Below are 23,211 nucleotides of genomic sequence, written 5' to 3'. Positions count from 1 at the left end.
GGCCCCAAACAGTGTACTCTTAAATTTTTATTTTTTCTTTTGCAGAAGTTATTTAATGGGAAAAGAGAAAAGTAGAGATCATTCATTCATTTCTTCACTCCTTAAATGCTTCAAGCAGCCAGGGCTGTGCTGTGCTGAAGCCAGGAGCCTAAAACTCAATCTGGGTCTCCCATATGGGAACAAAGACCCAACCCTTGGACCATCCTCTGCTGTCCCACAGGATGTGCATTAGGAAGGTGGATCGGAAGTGGAGGAGCTGGGGCTTGAGCCCAGGCACTCCAATGTGGGTTGTGGGCATCCTAAGTGGAGACTTAACTGCTGTGCAACATGCCTGCCCTTGAATGTCTAAGTTTTTTATTTATTTATTTATTTATTTTTTTGTGACAGGCAGAGTGGACAGTGAGAGAGAGAGACAGAGAGAAAGGTCTTCCTTTGCCGTTGGTTCACCCTCCAATGGCCGCCGCGGCTGGCGCACTGCGCTGATCCGATGCCAGGTACTTATCCTGGTCTCCCATGGGGTGCAGGGCCCAAGGACTTGGGCCATCCTCCACTGCACTCCTTGGCCACAGCAGAGAGCTGGCCTGGAAGAGGGGCAACCAGGACAGAATCCGGCGCCCCGACCGGGACTAGAACCCGGTGTGCCGGCGCCGCAAGGTGGAGGATTAGCCTAGTGAGCCGCGGCGCCGGCCCCAAATCTCCAAGTTTTATTAATACAGTTTATCAGTCTTTCAAGTAAAAAATGATGGTCCATGAAAAATGTGGCTAGTCGATGCCATTATTCAATCACAAGTGCTTTTACTGTAGCTAGTCATGGTATGTTATAGAAAGAAGACTGTATTATATGTTCCCCTTTTTGTCACACATAATGTCAAAAAAAAAAAAAAGGGATGAGCATGTGGTATAGTAGGAAGATGCCCACATCATATCATAGTGCCTGGGTTTGACTTCTGGCCCTTCCTGTTTCAGCTTCCTGCTTATGTGATCCTGGAAGGCAGTAGATAATGGGTCAATAATTGGTTTCCTGCCACCCACATGGGAGACCTGGAGTGTGATCCTGGCTCCTGATTTTGGCCCTTGACTAGCCTTTAATGTTGCAGGCGTTGGGGAATGAACCAGTAGATAGTAGCTTTGTTTCGCTGTCTCTAATAATAAGGTTAATAAAAGAGTACAATGAGGATTTAAGAAGAAGCTAGTCTTTAATTTTTAAAAAAAAAAATTCTTAATTTGAGAGATAATCAGAAGTAGAGAGAGAACTCCCATCTGTTCTTCCTTGGTCCCCTCCCCAAATGTTTCCTACAGACGGGACTGGGCCAAGTGGAAGCTGGAAGCTAAATCCAGATTTCCTTCATGAGTGGCAGGGATACAACTATTGGAGCCATTGCATGCCTCCCAGGGAAGGAGTGCATTGGCAGAAACCTGAAATTGGGAGTGGGGCTGGCACTTAAACTTAGGCACTTTGGTATGGAATGTAGGCATTCCAATCAGCATCTTAACCACTAGGCCAAATGCATACCTGTGAAGAAGCTGGTTTTAAACTAAATTGTTGGTTCTGGGGCCAATGTTGTGGTGCAGCAGGCTAAAGCCTTGTCCTGAAGCGCCAGCATCCCATATGGGCGCCGGTTCGAGTCCCAGCTGCTCCACTCCTTCCTTCCTTCCTTCCTTCCTTCCTTCCTTCCTTCCTTCCTTCCTTCCTTCCTTCCTTCCTATCTATCTATCTATCTATCTATCTATTTGACAGCTAGAGTTAGAGAGAGAGAGAGAGAGGTATTCCTTCTGTTGGTCACCCAAAAATGGCCGCAATGGTTGGAGCCGCGCTGATCTGAAGCTGGTAGCTGGGTGCTTCTTCCTGGTCTCCCTATGCGGGTGCAGGCGCCCAAGCACTTGGGCCATTCTCCACTGCCCTCTCCCGGGCCACAGCAGAGAGCTGGACTGGAAGAGGAGCAACTGGGACTAGAACTCGGTGCCCATATGGGATGTCGGTGCCGCAAGTGGAGGATTATCCAAATGAGCTGCGGCGCCTGCCCCCCCCCCCCCCCCCCCCGGCTGCTCTACTTCTGATCCAGCTCTCTGCTATGGCCTGGGATAGCAGTATAAGATGGCCCAAGTCCTTGGACCCCTGCGCCCACGTGGAAAACCCAGAAGAAGCTCCTGGCTTCGAAATCTGCACAGTCTGGCCATTGTGGCCATCTGGGGAGTAAACCAGCAGATGGAAAACCTCGCTTTGTTTCTACCTCTCTCTGTAACTCTTTGAAATAAATAAAATAAATCTTTAAAAATAAATAAATAGTTGGTTCTATGCTTGGCAGATAGTTTTTATTATTTTAATTTCAAATGAAATGCAGTGGAGGTAGGCAGAAATAGAGAACTGAATTTGAAGAAATCTTTCCCTTCTTAAAAAAGATTTATTTATTTATTTGAAAGAGTTGCAGAGAGAGAGATGGAGAGAGATCTTCCATCTTCTGGTTCATTCCCCAGATGGCTACAATGGCCAGGGATGGGCCAAGCTGAAGCCAGGAGTCAGGAGCTTCATTCAGGTCTCCCATATGGGTGGTAGGGGCCCAAGCACTTGGACCATCTTCTGCTTTTCCCAGACCATTAGCAGGAAGCTGAATTGGAAGTGGAGCAGCCAGATTAAGAAACAGAGACCATATGGGATGCCGGTATCGCAGGTGTGGCTTTACTCATTACACCACAGTGCCTGCCCCATGAAATCTCTTAAATCATAGAATTTTAAAGCTGATAATTATTTCAGTTTGGTTTAGTTTGTAAATGTAAGAATTAAGTTGTGTTCCCAACTTTTCATTATCAAGATCTGTTGCCTTCAAAATGTTTTTTTTTTTTTTTTTAAGATTTTATTTATTTATTTGAGAGAGTGAGTCACAGTGAGAGGGAGAGACACAGAGAGAGGTCTTCGTTCCATTGGTTCACTCCCCAGATGGCTGCAATGGCCAGAGCTATGCCGATCCAAAGCCAGGAGCCAGGTGACTCTTCTGGTCTCCCACACAGGTGCAGGGCCCCAAGGACTTGGACCATCTTCTACTGCTTTCCCAGGCCATAGCAGAGAGCTGGATGGGAAGAGGAGCAGCCGGGACTAGAACTGGCACCAATATGGGATGCCAGCGCCGCAGGTGGAGGATTAACCTGCTCCATGGCACTGGCCTCACATAAAATGTTTTGAAAGACTTATGTGCCATGCTCTTTAAGAAATACAAATTTATTTTCTTTTTTAAAATCAGCCATTATTTTTGATCATTAATAAGTAATCTCCAGAATTTATATAATGCAACAAAAAGAACATTAATAAATTTGAATTAGCTCCAACCTTATGCAAATAAAATTAGATTTCTTTGAATCTTTAGAATTTATTATGAAATGTTCCGAAAGTACAAAAAAAAATATAAAGTGCGATATAAAGTTGCAGGCATTTGTCCTGGTGGTTAAGATGCTGCTTAGGCTGCCCCATGTACCATAACCAGTTTCTGGGTTCAAATTCCAGCCTCACTTGTGATTCCAGTTTCCGGCTAATGTGAACTCTGGGAAAGCAGCTGGTGATGACTCAAGTGCTTGGGTCTCTGCCACACAAATGGGAGACCTGGACTGAGTTCTTATCTCCTGACTTAGGCCTGGCCCAGTCCCAACCGTTGCAAACGTCTGAAGAGTAAGATATAGCAAATGAGAGATCTGCCTGCCTGTTTTTCTGCCCTTTTAAAAAAGATTATTTATTTAATAGGTAGAGAAAGGGAGATACAGTGAGAAAGGTCTTTCATCTGCTGGTTCACTCCCCAAATGGCCGCAATGGCCAGAACTGGGCTGATCCGAAGCCAGGAACTGAGACCTTCTTCTTGGTCTCCTGCATGGGTGTAGGGGCCCAAGCACTTGGGCCATCTTCTATGGCTTTCCCAGGCCAGAAGCAGAGAGCTGGATTGGAAGAGGAGCAGCCAGGGCACGTACCGGCGTCTGTATGGGATGTTAGCACTGTAGGCTGAGGCTTAGCCTACTACGCCACAGCACCAGTCCCTCTCTGCCTTTTGATAAAATAAAATAAATAAATAAAACTTAAAAATCTTTTAAAACAGAGAAATAATCCATCCATAATACAATTGCAAAAGTAAAACATTACCAGTGGACTTGTCACTGGTCTCTGTATTGTATGTATCACATCCTTTTTCCTCTCAAGAGAAGCAGCTGTTCTCCTAAATTCATTCCCAGGAATTTCTTTATAATTTTATTGTATCATTGTATCTTTAAACAATGTGTAACACACTTTACATGTTTTTTTTTAAACTATAAATTACATATTACTGTGTGTATTCTTTTTGGTTTTGCTTTTTGGTTCAGTGCTTGTGATTTCTTCATGCATGTTGATATGTGCAGCTCTAGTTTGTTTATTTTCAGTTATGGATAGTATATCAATATGATGCTCATCTTGATGGATATTTAGTTTTCCAACTATTTGTAATTAAAAACAATGATGTTGGGAACATTCTTGTTGGTCTTTTTGTTGTTTCTCACCTGTATGAAAGTTTCTTTAAACCAGGGTTTGGCAAACTAGTGTATAGGTCAAATGGAATCATGACCGATTTTTTTAATATATACTTTTGTTTATTCTAAAAGAGACAAAATGTTTGCAATGGCAAGAATTGTGCTATGCCAAAGCCAGGAGCCAGGAACTCCATGTCTTTCACTTGAGAGACAGGGGTCTTAGGACTTAAGTCGTCACCTGCTGCCTTCCAGGGTGTACCTTAGCTGGAAGCTGGAATTGTAAGTGGAACTGGGACTCAAACTCAGGCATTGTGATATGAAATGATGGTATTTCAAGCGGCATCTTAACCGTTCCACCAAAGTCCCATTTTACCACAGATTTTTGTAAATAAAAAATTTTTTAAAAGATTTATTCATTTGAAAGGCAAAATTACAGAGAGAGAAGGAGAGACAGAGAGAGAGAGAATCTTCTATCTGCTAGTTGACTTATCAAATGGTGTTGGTTGGGGCTGGGCCAGGCTGAAGCCAAGAGCCTGGAATTCCATCTTGGTCTCCCACTTGTGTGACAGAGTCTGCTGCTTTCTTAGGCACATTAGCAGGGAGCTGGTTTGGAAGTAAAGTAGCTGGAACTCAAATGTGCTTTTATAGGATGCTGGTAACACAGGTGGCAGCTTAATCCACTGCGCTGTAACTTTAGCCCAATATAAACAAAATTTTTTGACACACTGCCATTATTGTTCATTTATATATATATATATATATATATAAAGATTTATTTATTTTACTTGAAAGAGTTACACAGGGAGAGGTAGAGACAGAGAGAGAGAGAGAGAGGTCTTCCATCTGCTGCAATGGCTGGAGCTGTGCAGATCCAAAGCCAGGAGCTAGGAACCAGGAGCTTCTTCCGGGTCTCCCAAGCGGGTGCAGGGGCCCAAGGTCTTGGGCCATCTTCTACTGCTTTCTCAGGCCATAGCAGAGAGCTGGATTGGAAGTGGAGTAGCCGGGACTCAAACCAGCATCCATATGGGATGCTGGCACTGCAGGTGGTGGCTTTACCTACTATGCCACAGCACTGGCCCCTGTTTATATATTGTTAAAAACTACTTTCATGCTACAGTTACAGAATTGAGTAGCTGTGACAGAGACCAGGTTTTGCAAATGTGAAAGCATTTTTCTGACCTTTCTAGAAAAGGTTTGCTGACCCTGCTATAATGTACATCTTGGCCTTTGATACTGCCAAATGGCTTTCCCAAGTGCTGTGCTTGTAGCAGTTTGTTTGTCCCAAGAAGTATAGGAGAGTATAGCTCTTGCATTGTCTTGCCAATATTTGAAGTTGTCAGACTACATTTTATGTCAGTCTGGTGAACATAAACTTTCCTCATTGTGGTTTTAATTTTCATGTCCCTGATTATTAATGAAAGTGAGCCTTTTTAAATGTTTATATAGGACATTTTATTTTTTTAAAGATTTATTTATTTGAAAGGCAGGATAAGAGAGAGAGAGAGAGAGAAAGAGATCTTTAATCTGGTGGTTCACTATATAAATGGCTGCAATGACTAGGGCTGGGCCAGGTTGAAGCCAGGAACCAAGAGCTCCATCCAGGTCTCCCAGGAGGATGGTAGGGACACAAGCACTTGAGCCATCATCCACTGCTTTCACGGGTACATTAGTAGGGAACTCGATTGGAAGCAGAAAAGTGGATGTTTATTACCTTGACTGGTATGATGGCTTGACTCACATATGCATACTCAATATAGTAGGGTTCTCCAAAAAGCTTGTGGAAAGTGCATATTACGAAAAGACTTAATGGATTTCTAAGTATTTTTGCACCAAAGTAGACATCTTTTATTTCCATTTTTTTAAAGATTTTATTTATTTATTTGAAAGGCAGAGAAGAGACAGAGAGAAAGATCTTCCATCTGCTGGTTTACTCCTCAAATGTCCGCAATTGCCAGGGATGGGCTAGGCAGAAGCCAGGAGCCAGGAGCCTCCTCTGGTTCTTCTGTGTGGATGCAGGGGCCCTCGTACTTGGACCGTCCTCCACTGCTTTCCCAGGCGCAACAGCAGGTAGCTGGATTGAAAGTGGAGCAGCCAGGATTCAAACCAGAGCCCATGTGAGATGCTGGCACTGCAGGCGGAGGCTTAGCCTTCTATGCCACAGCGCTGGCCCCTAATTCCATTTTTCCATGAACTTGTTGAAGTACTTGAATATACATGTATTAAATATTATCAAACTGTATGTAGACAGGATGGCTTCGAACAGCAGGCATTTATTGTTCATATATCTGGGGTCCAGAAGCCTAAATTCAGTGTATCCTCAGGGTTGCTTCACTTTTGGATATTCTGAGGGAAAATCTGTTCCACATCTGTCTCCTAGCTTCTTACGGCTGCTAGCAGTCCTGGGCATTTCATGACTTGTAGATGTGTCACTTAGTGTCTGCCTCCATATTTGTATCACCTTCCCCTCTGTATCTTCTCTTTCTTCTAAGGACATTTGTGTTTGGATTTAGTACCCACTCTAATCCAGGATGATCTCTTTTTTAAGAATCTTAACCTAATTCTATAAAGACCCTTTTTCTAAAGGTCACATTCAGGCCGGCGCCGCGGCTCACTAGGCTAATCCTCCGCCTAGCGGCGCCGGCACACCAGGTTCTAGTCCCGGTCGGGGCGCCGGATCCTGTCCCGGTTGCCCCTCTTCCAGGCCAGCTCTCTGCTGTGGCCAGGGAGTGCAGTGGAGGATGGCCCAGGTGCTTGGGCCCTGCACCCCATGGGAGACCAGGAAAAGCACCTGGCTCCTGGCTCCTGCCATCGGATCGGTGCGGTGTGCCAGCTGCAGCGCGCCGGCTGGGGTGGCCATTGGAGGGTGAACCAACGGCAAAGGAAGACCTTTCTCTCTGTCTCTCTCTCTCACTGTCCACTCTGCCTGTCAAAAAAAAAAATAAATAAATAAATAAATAAATAAAAAAAAAGAAGGTCACATTCAAAAGTTCTGGCTAGACTTACCTTTTTATTTGGTGTTGGGAGATACCATTCAGCCCATTAAAAAGATACTGGCCTTCAGATTACCTCTAAACAAAATACTTATTAATTACTAAAGGAAAAATATTACAGTAGAGAAATGTAGTAGACAACAGCTTAAGTAATCAAATATACTAGCACTTTTAATGGGAAAAACTGAAAGTGTATATTCTCTGGAATGAGAAGATCATAGTCAATACTTCCGTGATAGTCCTGCTGAAAAACAACCTGAATACAAACGTGAGAAAATGTAAGACCTAAATTAAGAGACATTCTTGAAATGACTTAGTATTCCTCAAAAACATCAGTGAAGCCGTGAAGAATTGTTCTAGATTGGAAGGGATTAAAGAGTTGGGATAAGTAAACATAACTAGAAAGACTATTATATATGAAACATATTATTAGGATAGCTGATGAAATTTGAAGGGGAAGAATGAACATTTGGCACATTGGTTAAGACACACTACTAAACTGACATCCCATATTGGAGTGCTTGGGTTCAATTCCGGCTTCACTTCCTATTCCAGCTTCCTCCTAATGCGCACCCTGGGAGATAGCATTTGATGGTTCAAGTACCTGAGTCCTTGCTATCCAGGCAGGTGCCCTGGCTCTTGGCTTCAGCTTGACCCAGCCTCAGTTGCTGTGGGCATTTGGAGAATGAACCAGTTGATGGAAGATCTCTGGTTTTCTGCCTCCCATATAAAATGAATATAAATAAGTAAATTTTTTTGAATGAGGTCTAGGGATTACATGGTAATGTATTATTGGAGTTAACTTGATTTTGATGGTTGAGTGTGGTTATGTTAGAATCCCCTTGTTAGGATTAGAGTCTGTAAATATTTGGGCGTTATGGGATATCTTGTTGGCAGTTTATTTAAATATTGGTTCAACAAAACACATCTTTGGAATTATTCTTGCCAAGTAGAGAACTTGAGCTGAAGAAATAGGTCTCAAGATGATCAGAAACCTCCATGCCTCCAGGAAAAGTGGTAGCAGTTTCATCAGGGTCTTTTTTTCTTTTTAAAGATTTATTTTAGGGGCTGGTGCTGTGGTGTAGCAGGTAAAGCCGCTGCCTGCAGTGCCAGCATCCTGTATGGGTGCTGGTTCAAGTCCCGGCTGCTCTACTTCTGATCTAACTCTCTGCTATGGTCTGGGAAAGCAGTAGAAGATGGCTCAAGTCCTTGGGCCCCTGCACCCACATGGGAGACCAGGAAGAAGCTCCTGGCTCCTGGCTTCTGATTGGCACAGCTCTGGCCATTTTGGCCATCTGGGGAGTGAATCGGCAGATGGAAGACCTCTCTCTCTCTTTCTCTGCCTCTCCTTCTCTCTCTGTATAACTCTGACTTTCAAATAAATAAATAAATAAATAAATCTTAAAAAAAAAAAAAAAGATTTGGGCTGGCACTGTGGCATAGCAGGTAAAGCTGCCACCTGAAGTGCCGGCATCTCATAGGGGCGCCGGTTCGAGTCCCAACTGCTCCACTTCTGATCCAGCTCTCTGCTATGGCCTGGGAAAGCAGTAGAGAATGGCCCATAGTCCTTGGGCCCCTGACCTGGAAGAATTTCCTGGCTTGGATCGACGCAGCTCTGGCCATTGTGGGCAATTGGGGAATGAACCAGCAGATTGATGACCTCTCTATCTGCCTCTCCTTCTCTCTCTGTGTAAGTATTTCAAATAAATAAAAAAAGATTTATTTATTTGAAAGGCAGAGCTAGAGGGAGAGAGGCAGATACAGAGAAATACTTCCCAAATGGCCACAGTGGCCCTGGTCCCAAAGCCAGGAGCCAGCAGTTTCTTCCACGTGGGTGGCAGGGTCCCAAGAATTTGGACCATCCTCCACTGGATGGGAGCTGGATTGGTGCTGTATGGGGTGCAGGCATCTCAGGCAGTGGCTTTACCCAGTGTGCTACAGCGCTACTCCACCACCACCACCACCCTTTTTTTTTTTTTTTAAGATTTATTTTATTTGAAAGGCAGAATTAGAGAGATGAATCTTGCATCTGCTGGCTGATTTCCAAAATGGCCAAGGATGGACCAGGCCGGAGCCAAGAGCTCTATGTACTTCTCCCATGTGGGTTCAGGGGCCCAAGCACCTGGGCCATTTCTGCTGTCCTCTCAGGCAGTGAGCTGGATCGGCATTGGAGCAACTGGGAATTGAATCTGTGCCCATATGGGATGACAGCGTTGCAGGTGGAGTCTCAACCTGCTATGCCACAGTACCACTCCTCATCAGGAATCATATTTATTTTTTGGGTAAAGAGACTAAATCAGAAACAACAGCTGCATTTGGGATTACTATTTGTCTATGATAATCCATGGTCATTTTGTAAGAATTCATACTTTTGCAGTGATCAAACTATAGAATGGAATACATAGACTCACCACCCCTGGTTCTTTCATGTGTTAGTGGTGGCACCAAGCTTTATGATTCTTTTAAGAGATGTGATGTTTTAAATTTATTATTTTGGAGAAGGGTATTGTGGGGAGCAAACCGGACTAGACTGAGTTACTGGAATTAAGACTTATTCTATGCATCTGCTCTCCCACTGTGGGGAGCAAACCGGACTAGACTGAGTTACTGGAATTAAGACTTATTCTATGCATCTGCTCTCCCACAATATGGCGCTGGGAGAGAAGTAAACAGCTTCCGCACAGCTGCCTCCAGTTCAACCAATAAACTGTAGGACTTACTCCTGATTGGAGGAGAGCAGCGTACTCGGCGTGTGGGCAGCCGAGTTGGGATTGGCGGAGGAGGACTATAAAGGAGGAGAGAGACGGCATTCACGAGGAACATCTATGGGGAACATCTAAGGGGAACATCTAGCTGAAGGAACACCCGTGCAGCCCCCGAGAAGAGCCGGCCGGCGGTGTGCCGCTCCCCTGCGGAAGTGGGGAATGTGGCCAGGGGGAACTGCCCTTCCACGGAGGTGGAAGGGATAGTAGCCAACCCGGGAAGAACCAGCAGCAAACCCGGGGAGGGCCGAGCAGACGAAAGAACAGCGCAGGGTCCTGTGTTGCTCCTCCACGAAGAGGGGGAGCGACATAATGGTGCCGTGACTCGGATAGGAAACCTAGCTCGGATAGGAAACCTGACTCGGATAGGAAACTTAGGAGGGAAGAAACGGGAAGAAGCAGGAAAATACTGGAGAGAGAGACTAGCGAAGAGCCTAGGGGAAAGCCGGACGAGAAAGGTGCTGGAAGAAGCTATTGAAAGCCTAGGCATAGACTCGGATATGGACTGTGGGAAAGAAGTTAGGATTGAAAGCGAAAGTGAAAGCTTTCATAGACTCGGATACGGACTACGGGGGGAAGCTGGGAGAAATCTCTAAGGTCGAAAGCGAAAGTGAAAGCTAGAACAAACAGACTCGGATGCGGACTGTGGGGAGAGGCCAGGAGAAATGAGGGAGGAATATCGTTGGAGGAAAGCTTGGGGAAACATACCGGGTAGAGAAAAATGTTAGGGAAATTGAAGCCGCGGGGGGCAGGCCGAGGCGGAAACGGAAGCCACTTTGGGGTTCTCAAGTTAGCCCGGGAATAGGGGGCGAAAAGTTGAAACCAGAAGCTGAAACGTGAGCCAGGTTGGGATCCGTCTGATTAGCCCGGGGAGCAAAGGACGGGAAGCCAAACCGTGGGGCGGAGACGTACGCTGGGTTGAATTCGCCAGGCTAGCCCGGGGAACTTAGATTGAATCCTAGTGGCGGACACGTGAGCTACGCTGTGTTACTCGCGGAAGCCGCCGCGTGCAGAGAGAGCACGGGGCGTGAGTAGATAGGGAACGCTGGCGTAGGCCGTGGTTCAGACGCGAAAGGGTTAAGCGTGGAGACCGCGGAGCGCGCGAAGCCGAGCCGCGCAGCCGGGAAGCCGCGGGGATAAGAATGAGAGCGGGAAGCCGCAGGGATAAGAGAAATAGAAGTTTAGAAGCAAAGTGAGAGAAATAGGAATGCTGGAAGATAGAAGTAAAATGGGAGAAATAGGAATGCCCGGAGATAGAGAAATAGAGAAATAGAAAGGCCTCCCCTCAACATGGCAATGAGAAAGCTTGGATTCGGTCTGCCTGATTAAGTGAGGCGATGAGCACGATGAGCACCTGCGGCGGCTAGCAGCTTATGCGCCGCAGGTCACCGAAGACAGGCACGAATTAACATCAGTAAGGCTTCCCCACAATGCAACAATTAGGAGGCTTGGATTCGGTCTGCCTGATTTAAGGCGGTAAGCACCAGCAAGCAGCTCGACCAAAGCATGAGCTGCAGGTCACCGAAGATAGGCACAAACCAACATTAATAAGTCTCCCCCACAATACGGCAATGAGAAGGCTTGGATTCGGTTTGCCTGATAGGTTTTGTAAGCACCTGCAGGCAGTTCTAGCAGAGCAGAGCATGCGCTGCAGGGCACCGAACACAGGCACGCATCAGCGCCTAAAAACCTCCTCACAACATGGCGAAGAGAGGACCCGGATTCGGTTTGCCTGATAGGACTTGTAAGAGCCTGTGGCAACTCTAGCAAGTAGAGCAGAGTGTGTGCCGCGGGACACCGAAGACAGGCGCGTATCAACGCCAAAAAATAAAAAGAAAGGGGGATCTGTGGGGAGCAAACCGGACTAGACTGAGTTACTGGAATTAAGACTTATTCTATGCATCTGCTCTCCCACTGTGGGGAGCAAACCGGACTAGACTGAGTTACTGGAATTAAGACTTATTCTATGCATCTGCTCTCCCACAATATGGCGCTGGGAGAGAAGTAAACAGCTTCCGCACAGCTGCCTCCAGTTCAACCAATAAACTGTAGGACTTGCTCCTGATTGGAGGAGAGCAGCGTACTCGGCGTGTGGGCAGCCGAGTTGGGATTGGCGGAGGAGGACTATAAAGGAGGAGAGAGACGGCATTCACGAGGAACATCTATGGGGAACATCTAAGGGGAACATCTAGCTGAAGGAACACCCGTGCAGCCCCCGAGAAGAGCCGGCCGGCGGTGTGCCGCTCCCCTGCGGAAGTGGGGAATGTGGCCAGGGGGAACTGCCCTTCCACGGAGGTGGAAGGGATAGTAGCCAACCCGGGAAGAACCAGCAGCAAACCCGGGGAGGGCCGAGCAGACGAAAGAACAGCGCAGGGTCCTGTGTTGCTCCTCCACGAAGAGGGGGAGCGACAGGGTATCACTGTTGGGGTATCCTGAAGTTTTCTGCTTGGTCTTTTCTGTCATAATACATTTTCTAACTTGTCATTTAAGAAAGAACTATGAAGGCAGGAGTTGGTGTGGGAGGTCTTGTTTCATAGCTGGTTAAGCTACTGCTTGAGAGTGCCTACATCCCATATCAGAATGCTGATTCAAGTCCTAGCTTCTGTGCTTCTCATTCAGCTTCTTGCTAATGTATCCTGGGAGGCAGCAGATGATGGCTTACTTGGGCTCCCTCTCACCTACCTTTTTGACCTGCTGGATGGAAGTTCTGGGCTTGGTTCCTGGCTGTTATGGGCTTGTAGGTAGTGAACCAGTGGATATAAAATGTGTGTGTTTCTCTCTGTTGCTCTGTTTCACTCTGCCTTTCAAGTAGAAGAAAATAAAAAATAAGCAAAAATTCCTATTTCTTAAAAAATAATTTGAGGGGAGGCTGTTAGTTGCTGCAGTTGTTCAGGGACTAAGTAGCTGTGAGGTGGTTCTGGAATTCTGTTAGATCTGAGGGTGTTGGACAGATGTGCATTATAAAGGGGAGAAAAGGAAAGCAATTTAAAGCTTTTCCTTTATTAGGATAACTTCCTCAGAAAAAAGAAAATCTCCCAAAGATAAATTATTTGGTTCAACAATGTCTTTTGATGGTTGTTAAATTTTTTCAGATTGTTTTCCTGAAGGCTTTTACATCTTCATATTACTTTGGAACTAGAATTCAGTCGGAACTCATTTTAAAAAAATGTTTTTGTGTGGCCTGTGCTGTGGCTCAGTAGGTTAAAGCCCACAGCTCCGATTTGAGTCTCGGCTGCTTCACTTCTGATCCAGCTCCTTACTAGTGATCCTGGGAGAGCAGCAGAAGTTGGCTCAAGTCCTTGGGCCCCTGCACCCACTTGGGAGACTTGGGAAGAAGCTCCTGGCTTCGGCCTGACCCAGCCCTGGCTTTTGTGGCCACTTGGGGAATGAAGCAGCAGATGGAAGACCTCTGTCTCTCCTTTTCTCTCTATGTAACTTTGCCTTTCAAATAAATAAATACATCTTTTATAAAATGTTTTTAATATGAGATGCAGAGAGACAGAGCTTTTGTCACTTGGTTCACCCTCCCCACAGATGCCCATAACAGCCCTCAACTGGGGCTGAAACCAGGTGCCAGCAATTTAATCCAGGTCTTCCAAGGTAGCAGGAACTCACTTACTTGAGCCATCACCTTTGCTTTCCACAGTCTGCCTTGGCAGGAAGCTGGGATGAGGAGCTGAAGCCAGGAGTCAAATCCAGATAATCTGATGTAGGATGAGTTAATTAGTAGGCTAAAATGTCTGCTCCATGGGGCCCGGTGCTGTGGCATAGAGGGTAAAGCCACCGCTTGCAGTGCCAGCTGCTCCACTTCTGCCCAGCTCTCTTCTGTGGCCTTGGAAAGCAGAAGAAGATAGCCCAGGTCCTTGGGCCCCTGTACCTGCGTGGGAAAACCAGAAGAAGCTCCTGGCTCCTGGCTTCGGATTGCCATGGCTCCGGCCGTTGCGGCCAAATGAGGAGTGAACTATTGGATGGAAGACTTCTCTCTCTGTGTAACTCTTTCAAATAAATAAATAGATCTTTAAAAAAAAAAAAGAATGAAATTAAAAAAAATTAAAATGTCTGCTCCACAAGCAAGTTACTTAACCATTAAAATCACTGCTTTCCTTTTCTTCAAGGTGAAAATCATGGGAATGATCTTCCTTATCTCATAGGTTTGTTACAAGTGTTATTTGAGATAATACTTGTGAAGCTCATGGTACAGAACCTGGTATGTTATGGGTACTCAGTAAATGACATTTTTGAGGTTATGAATATCAAAAGTTATTTCAAAAACAAAAATATCTTTTTTTGAAAATCTTTTCCAGTTTAATGGATTAGCAGTTTCTTCTTGAGTAGTTAAAATATTTTTCTTTAACTTTTTCCTGTTCAAATGTTAACATTCTTTCAGGATGTGCTGCTTTTTGTATTCTAACACTGTATTAATGTTTATACCTTGAAGAGTAAAATATATTATTTCTTATTACAGCAGAATGGCCAAAGACTATGACAGGTCTTCCCAGCACATCAGGGACAACTGCCAGTGTGGTCATCATTCGGGGCATGAAGATGTATGTAGCTCACGTAGGGGACTCAGGGGTGGTTCTTGGAATTCAGGATGACCCAAAGGATGATTTTGTCAGAGCTGTGGAGGTGACACAGGACCACAAGCCAGAACTTCCCAAGGAAAGAGAGCGAATCGAAGGACTTGGTGGGAGGTAATCATTCTGCTATTTTGTCTTTTGTCTTGGTTCTATTTAGTCCTTTTAACCAAACTGATCTACTTTTCCCTTTAAATGAAATTATTTTCTAGTGTTACGGGTTTTTTAGTTCGTCAGATGCAGTTCCCATGGGCATTTATATTTATGTCATTATTTTTAATTTCCTGTTTTATTTCTGAAAATGACTCCAAAGGGAAATATTTCATTGGGACTTAAATAACATTACATGGAAGTTTTTTATTGAAAATCTTTTATGTAAGTACTGTTTAGTCTGGTACACAGATTCTGGACAGAATAGTTCTTAATGTTTCAGAATAGAACAGTTAAATATGGCTGATTGAAAAGAGTTGTTAGAATTAACCTTCAGCTTCTTTTCTTTCATTTTTGATTTACTACATTCCTTTGTAATTGTTCTTTTGTTTGTTATGGCTTAATATCTCAATGTATACTTTGTCAGCTAGGAACTAAAATTGATTTCAGTATATTTTTTTTTGATCCAAACTAAAATGAAAAATTATTTTAAAAATCAGAATGATAAGAGAAAATTTTAAAAATTACTGATACTGATTATTAAAAATTGAGGGTCTGAGGCCGGCGCCATGGCTCACTAGGCTAATCCTGCGCCTTGCGGCGCCGGCACACCGGGTTCTAGTCCCGGTCAGGGCTCCGGATTCTTTCCCGGTTGCCCCTCTTCCAGGCCAGCTCTCTGCTGTGGCCAGGGAGTGCAGTGGAGGATGGCCCAAGTGCTTGGGCCCTGCACCCCATGGGAGACCAGGAGAAGCACGTGGCTCCTGCCTTCAGATCAGTGCGATGCCGGCCGAGGCGGCCATTGGAGGGTGAACCAACGGCAAAGGAAGACCTTTCTCTCTGTCTGTCTCTCTCACTGTCCACTCTGCCTGTCAAAAAATAAAAAAAATTAAAATTAAAAAATTGAGGGTGTGAGACAAGTTAAGTAGGATGCAGTATTTCCTAAATAATCATTTTAACTAAAACCTTCCCACTATATTTTTACTTTCCTCTTTCTTGATTTGTTCAGTCAAAAGTGAGCCTTTACAGAGAATTGACAAACTGAGGGAAATAATTAACATCTTGAGAGCTGGGCGTTGTGTGGCAGTGGGTTAAACCACCACTTGGGATGCCCATATCCCATACTGGAGTGCCCATTTGAGTCCTGGCACCTCCACTTCCCATCCAGGTTCCTGCTGATGCATCCTGGGAGTCAGCAGATGATGGCTTAAGTGGTTGGGACCCTTCCACCTATGTGGGAGCCTGGATAGATGTCTGGCTTCCTGACTGGTCTGGCCCAGACCTGGGTGTTGCAGGCATTTGGGGAGTGAAACAGCATATGGAAGATTTCTCTCTGTCCACGGTCTCTCTGTTGCTCTGTCTTTGAAGTAGATGAAAATAAGCAAATTAACATTAAAAAAGAATTAACACTTTTAAACTATAAGAGGTTTAGCAAGTAAAGAGTGTTAAAGGGCCGGCGCCGCGGCTCACTAGGCTAATCCTCCGCCTTGCGGCAACGGCACACCGGGTTCTAGTCCCGGTTGGGGCGCCGGATTCTGTCCCGGTTGCCCCTCTTCCAGGCCAGCTCTCTGCTGTGGCCAGGGAGTGCAGTGGAGGATGGCCCAAGTGCTTGGGCCCTGCACCCCATGGGAGACCAGGAAAAGCACCTGGCTCCTGGCTCCTGCCATCGGATCAGCGCGGTGCGCCGGCCACAGCGCGCCGGCCGCGGCGGCCATTGGAGGGTGAACCAACGGCAAAGGAAGACCTTTCTTCCTGTCTCTCTCTCTCACTGTCCACTCTGTCAAAAAAAAAAAAAAAAAAAGAGTGTTAAAGTAGGTAAAGGAGGGGACGCTAGAACAACAAAAAATGTGCAAAGGAGGAGTGAACTTTGAAAAAAATGTTTAACGTTACTGGAATATAACTTTCCTGCTGTTGGACTAGCAAACATTTAAAAAACCGAAGAGGTAAATGTTTAGTGCAGCAGTTAAAATATGATTTGGGTTGCTCACACCCGTTGTCAGAGTGCCTGGGTTTGAATTCTACCTCTGCTTTTGATTCCAGCCTCATGCTGGTGTGTATCTTAGAGGCAGCTAGTGATAGCTCAGGTACTTGAGCCCCTGCTACCCACGTGGAAGACCCAGATTGAGTTTCCATCTTTTGGCTTCTGGCCTCTGCCTGATCCAGCCCCAGCTGCTGAAAGAAGTTTGGTTTGAACCAGCAAACGGAGAATCTCTCTCTTTATCTTTCTTACTGTCTTTCAAATAAAAATGTATTTTGGGGGCTAGTGTTGTGACATAGTAGGTTAAGCTTCTACCTGTGATGCCAGCATCCCATATGGGTGCTGGTTTGAGACTAACTGCTCCGTTTTCGATTCAGCTTCTGCTTTGTGCCTGAGAAAGCAGTGGAAGACTTAAGTGCTTGGGCTCCTGCACCCATATTGGAGACCCCGAAGATGCTCTGGGCTCCTGCCTTTGGCCTGGCCCTGCCTGGGTTGTTGTAACCATTTAGGAAATAAACCAGCAGATGGAAGATCCCTCTCTTTGTTTGTTCTCTTCCTCTCTCTGTGACTCTACCTTTCAAATAAAAATTTAAAAAAATTAAGTTAATTTTTTCAAAAAGAGGTTCTCCTCATTGGTTGAAGTGGGTCCCTTGTGAATAAGACTATAAATTGGTATATAACATATTATAGAAAATAATGTCTAACAATAGCTTTAAATGTTTATTGACTTAGTAATTTTATTTTTATTTTTTATTTTTTTATTTTTTTATTTTTTGACAGGCAGAGTGGACAGTGAGAGAGAGAGAGACAGAGAGAAAGGTCTTCCTTTGCCGTTGGTTCACCCTCCAATGGCCGCCGCGGCCGGCGCGCTGCGGCCGGCGCACCGCGCTGATCCGATGGCAGGAGCCAGGAGCCAGGTGCTTTTCCTGGTCTCCCATGGGGTGCAGGGCCCAAGCACCTGGGCCATCCTCCACTGCACTCCCTGGCCACAGCAGAGGGCTGGCCTGGAAGAGGGGCAACCGGGACAGAATCCGGCGCCCCGACCGGGACTAGAACCCGGTGTGCCGGCGCCGCTAGGCGGAGGATTAGCCTAGTGAGCCGCGGTGCCGGCCTATTGACTTAGTAATTTTAGAAATATCCTCTAAAAAGAAACCTGAAATTTATTCAAAACTTTTTTTCTTTTCAGATTTACTTATTTTATTTGAAAGGTAGAGTTACAGAGAGAGAGAAGCATAGAGAGCGGGAGAGAACCATCCTCTGGTTAACGACTGCTAAAGGCTGGAATTAACTTAAATGCTGAACAGCTTGGAGAGTGGTTAAATATATTTAGTGTATATTCATAGCGTTAAATTGATGTAGCCATACAAATAATGTTTATATATACATATTAAATATTATGGTGTTTTGCAAATTCTCCAACTTAGGGCAGGGAAAAGAGTATAGTGAACACCAGTATACAGTCATGTGCCAATTAACGATGGGGACACAGTCTAAGAAATGAGTTATCAGGTGGTTTTTTTGTGCAAGTATCATAAAGTGTACTTACACAAACCTGATGACATAGGTCAGTCTCTTGATGTGGTCTGTTGATGCAATCAAGAGACAAGGTAAACATGGGATGGGTGAGGCTACTGCTGTATAATATAGCAGACAATAAGCCTTTTTTTTTTTTTTTAAGATTTATTTATTTAATTGAAAGGCAGAGTTAACAGAGAGGCAGAGGTGGGGAGAGAGGTCTTCTGTCTGCCTGCAACAGCCAGAACTGAGCCGATCTGAAGCCAGGAGCTTGGAGTTTTTTCCAGGTCTCCCACTTAGATGCAGGGGTCCAAGGACTTGAGCCATCTTCTACTGCTTTCCCAGGCACATTAGCAGGGAGCTGGATTGGAAGCGGAGCAGCCAGGACTTGAACCAGTGGCCATAATGGATGCCAGCACCACATTTTGCAGCTTTACCTGCTACACTACAGCACTGGCCACAATAAGCCTTTTTTTAAATAGAAGGAGTACATGCTAAAATATTGATTAAAAAGTATAGATAGTAAATACATAAACCAGTAAATAGTTAATGATCATTACATTATCAAGCATTATGTATTGTACATAACTGTATATGCTACAACTTTTTTTAAAAAAAGATTTATTATGTATTTGAGAGGCAGAGTTAGAGAGAGGTTAAGATAGAAAGGTCTGCTGGTTCACTCCCAAGATGGCTGCAGTGGCCCCAGGGCTGGGCTAGGCTGAAGCCAGGAGCCAGGAACTTCTCACAGGTCTCTGATGTGAATGCAGGGGTCCAAGCATTTGGGCCATCTTCCATTGCTTTCTCAAGCTATAGCAGAGAGCTGGATTGGAAGTGGAGCAGTTGGGACTCTAACTGGCACCCATATGGGATGTTGGTGCTTCAGGCAGGGCTTTAACCCACTGTGCCACAGCGCCAGCCCCTACAACTTTTATATACTGGTAGCACCATAAGTTTGTAACAACACCACTATAAACACGGACTGATGCATTGTACTAGGATGTTACAAAGACACTGACGTCACTAAGAAATAGGAATGTTTCAGCTCTATTGTAATCTTGCAGAGCTGCCTTTGTGTATGTGATTGGCTGCTGACTGAAATGTTGCATGTGAGTGCATATGAGGAATTTTTTAAAAAGTTTATTTCTTTTCTACTTTATTTTTTTAAAGATTTATTTATTTATTTGAAAGGCAGAGTTACAGAGAAAAAGGTCTTCCATCCTCTGGTTCACTCCCCAAATGGCTGCAATATCTGGAGCTGGGTGATCCAAAGTCAAGAGCCAGGAGATCCTGCTGGGTCTCTCATGTGGGTGCAGGGGCCCAAGGACTTGGGCCATCTTCTACTGCTTTCCCAGGCCATAGCAGAGAGCTGGATCAGAAGTGAAGCAGCCGGGACACGAACTGGTGCCCATATGGGATGCCGACGCTGCAGGCGGTGGCTTTACCTGCTACACCACAGCACCAGCCCCCCAAGTGGCATCTTAGCCACAGCACCCAGCACCCACCACTTTGCTATGGCCTGAGAAAGCAGAGGAAGATGGTCCAAGTGCTTGGACCCCTGCACCCGAATGGGAGATCCAGAGGAAGCTCCTGGCTTCAGATTGGCCCAGCTCCTGCTATTGCAGCCATTTGGGGAGTGAACCAGCATATGGAAGACCTTTCTCTCTGTCTCGCCCTCTCTCTGTAACTCTGCCTTTAAATAAATAGATGAAATTCATCTTTCTAAAATTAGTTAGAATTTATTTTTTAAAGCACTTTTAGTTTCACAGCAAAATTGAGTGTGTAGCACAGAGTCCCCAAATAGTCCCTGCTCTCACCCAGTCCTTCCAGCCCCAAATCCTCCCTTACTGTCAACATCCTGCATCAGAATGGTACATTTATTACAGTTGATAAACCTGCACTGATAGGTGATTGTCACCCGAAGTCTGTAATTTATGTTAGGGTTCATTCTGGGTGTATATTCTGTATGTTTTGACAAATATAGGATATAATGATATATATCCACCATTATAGCAATATGCCCTGAAAAGGTGGTTTCATTGCCCTAAAAGTCATCAGTGCTCTGCCTGCTCATCCCTCTCCCTTAATCTTGGCAGTCACTAATCTTTTTACTGTCTCCAGCGTTTTGCCTCTTCTAAAATGTCATGTAGTTGGAATAGTATAGTATGTAGCCCCAGTGCCTGATTTTGTAACATAGGCATTATCTTTTAGAGAATACTGGTTTACTGCAGTATGCAAATATCCCAACTATTAATACCTTTTTTCAATGGGATACTGTATTATAGCAGTCATGCAGACTCTCAATTCAACTGTAGGGCCTGTTGCTGTGGCGCAGCAGGTTAAGCCGCCCTATGTAGTACTGGCATCCCACTGGCTACCAGTTCGAGTCCTAGCTGTTCCACTTGTGATCCAACTCCCTGCTAACAGGCCTGGGAAAGCAGCAGAGGATGGCCCAAGTATTTGGGCCCCTTTGCCCACTTGGGGGACTGGATGAAGCTCCTGGCTGGCCCAGCCTTGGATGTTGTGGCCATTTAAGGAATGAACCAGTGAATGAAAGATATCTTCTCCCCCCCTCCCCTCCCCCTCTCTCACTGTAACTCTTTCAATAAAAAAATTTTTAATTAAAATTTAGGTACCAGCATTGTGGCATTGAGGTCTGAGCCTCTGCCTTTGATGTCAGCTTTCCATATGGGTGCTGGTTCGAATCCCAGTTACATCTCTTCTGATCCAACTCTGCTATGGCCTGGGTAGACAGTGGAAGATGGCCCAAGTGTTTGGGCCCCTGCACCCAGGTGGGAGTCCTGGAAGAAGCTCCTGGCTCCTGGCTTTGGATGGGCTTAGCTCCAGCTGTTATGGCCATTTAGGGTGTGAACCAGCGGATGGAAGATGTTTTTCTCTCTCTTTCCCTCTCTGTGTAACTTTGCCTCTCAAATAAAAAATAAACCTTAAAAAGGAAAGTTCAGTTGCATGCACATGGCTTTAGCATTTTTAAGAAAAAAAAATTCACTTTCATACCCCCTGAAAAGTCAAAAGGACCCTGTAGGGATCCTTGTACCACATTTAAAAAATACTTGTTTTTATTTATTTTTGATTTCTTGAAAGGCAGAGAGCATAATTTTCCATCCACTCCCAAAATGCCTGCAACATGTAGGACTGGATCAGGCCAAAGGCAGGAGCCAGGAACTCCATCCAGATCTCCCATGTTATTTGCAGGGAGCCAAGCACTTGAACCATCATCTTCTGCCTCCCAGGATGCATTAGCAGAAAGCTGGATTGGAAGCAGAGTAGCTGGAATTCAAGCTGGTACTCCGATTTCGGATGTGGGCATCCCAAGAGGTGGCTTAACCCTCTGTGCCACAATGCCTGCCCCATATTTTAAGAGACCTTTTCCTGATACTGATAGTTTAATTTTTTACAATATAACTTTTTATCCTACTAGAATTTTAAGATGTAAGTGTAGTAGGGATGCCAGTTAGTATTATTTCTCTAGATTACTACTGGAAGCCATTTGAACAATTATACATCTTTTCCTTACTAATTAGCAGGTGACCAGGCTTAATACCCTTCTTCATTGAGAAGGTGACCTTCATTTTACCTTTTCCTTGCAGTTTGTGTTATTAAGGTAAACGTAGAATGTCAGCTCTGTTGCTTATTGTAGAACGACTCAGCAATGGAGCTGTATTCCAGGTAGGGAAGACTCTGAAGGGACCTTAAATGTGTTGGAAGCACAAACCTTGACTTTCTTATATGCATGGAATTTGACTTGTATAGGCACCAGGAAGCTGTAGTCATAGGCTATTACAGACCCTGATTTCCTCAGGTACATGAAGCTTACCTAATCTTGAGCATGTGGTTACTTAAAAATGAGCTGTCACATGTAGGGGGTTGCTGGACATTGACTCCTGGATATCTTAAGTCTCATTGCTGTAGCCAGCATCTCAGGCTGGCATGGTGGCACACTGTTTCCTGTCCCATATCCTGAAATGTTAAGTGAACCTGCTTTCATGCTTTAGCCTATTTGATCCTGTGAGTGTGAAGGTTAGTCTTGTATCTTAATAGCTTTACTTGTAGTCACACAAAGTGGGCTTCACAATTATAAACAATTTCTAAGAAAAATTTCTGAATGCTTGGGACTTTGACTTTCTCTGGGTTGATTTTTCCCTCTGTGTTCATCTACCAGCATCATAATTTTTTAAAAAAATGATTTATGTATTTATTTGAAAGGCAGAGTTAGAGAGGCAGAGGCAGAGAGAAAGAGAGAGAGAGGTCTTCCATCCACTGGTTCACTCCCCCCATGGCCACAATGGCTAGAGCTGTGCCTATGTGAAGCCAAGAGCCAAGAGCCAGGAGCTTCTTTTGGGTCTTGCACTCAGGTGCAGGGGCCCAAGGACTTGGGCCATCTTCTGCTGCTTTCCTAGTCCATAGCAGAGAGCTGGGTTGGATGTGGAGCAGCTGGGACTCAAACCAGCACCCATATGGGATGCCAGCACTGCACGTGGTGGCTTTACCCACTATGCCACAGCACCAGCCCCAGAAATGTAATTTTTAAAGCTGAAATTTTTATTATAATTTTTCATATCGGTAGACCTTATCCCTTCTTATTAATCTTTTTAAAAATATTATTTCTTATTTGTTTTTACATGTAAGTGTTCAAAATCTTAATTTTTAAATTTTAATACATTTTTTAAAAGTTTATATTTTTTGCTTTATCGCTTAGAATACCATCAGGGCAATTGGATAGATGTTCTTTGCTATTTTGG

At 44.8% G+C, this 23,211-nt stretch overlaps 1 protein-coding gene across 1 annotated transcript in view; it reads left to right on the top strand.

Annotated features, from left to right (window-relative positions):
• Positions 1-23,211, top strand: part of PPM1D (protein phosphatase, Mg2+/Mn2+ dependent 1D) — a 75,633-nt gene that overhangs the window by 4,972 nt on the left and 47,450 nt on the right. Inside the window, exon 2 of the mRNA XM_008271185.4 lies at positions 14,700-14,928. Within this exon, the coding sequence (XP_008269407.4) occupies positions 14,700-14,928 (229 nt within the window). The remainder of the gene's footprint in view (positions 1-14,699; positions 14,929-23,211) is intronic.

Source organism: Oryctolagus cuniculus, chromosome 17 (assembly GCF_964237555.1).
Source record: "Oryctolagus cuniculus chromosome 17, mOryCun1.1, whole genome shotgun sequence".
Taxonomy (NCBI): domain Eukaryota; kingdom Metazoa; phylum Chordata; class Mammalia; order Lagomorpha; family Leporidae; genus Oryctolagus; species Oryctolagus cuniculus.
Note: the sequence above shows the minus strand (reverse complement) of the source record. Positions and strands in the feature narration are given on the sequence as shown.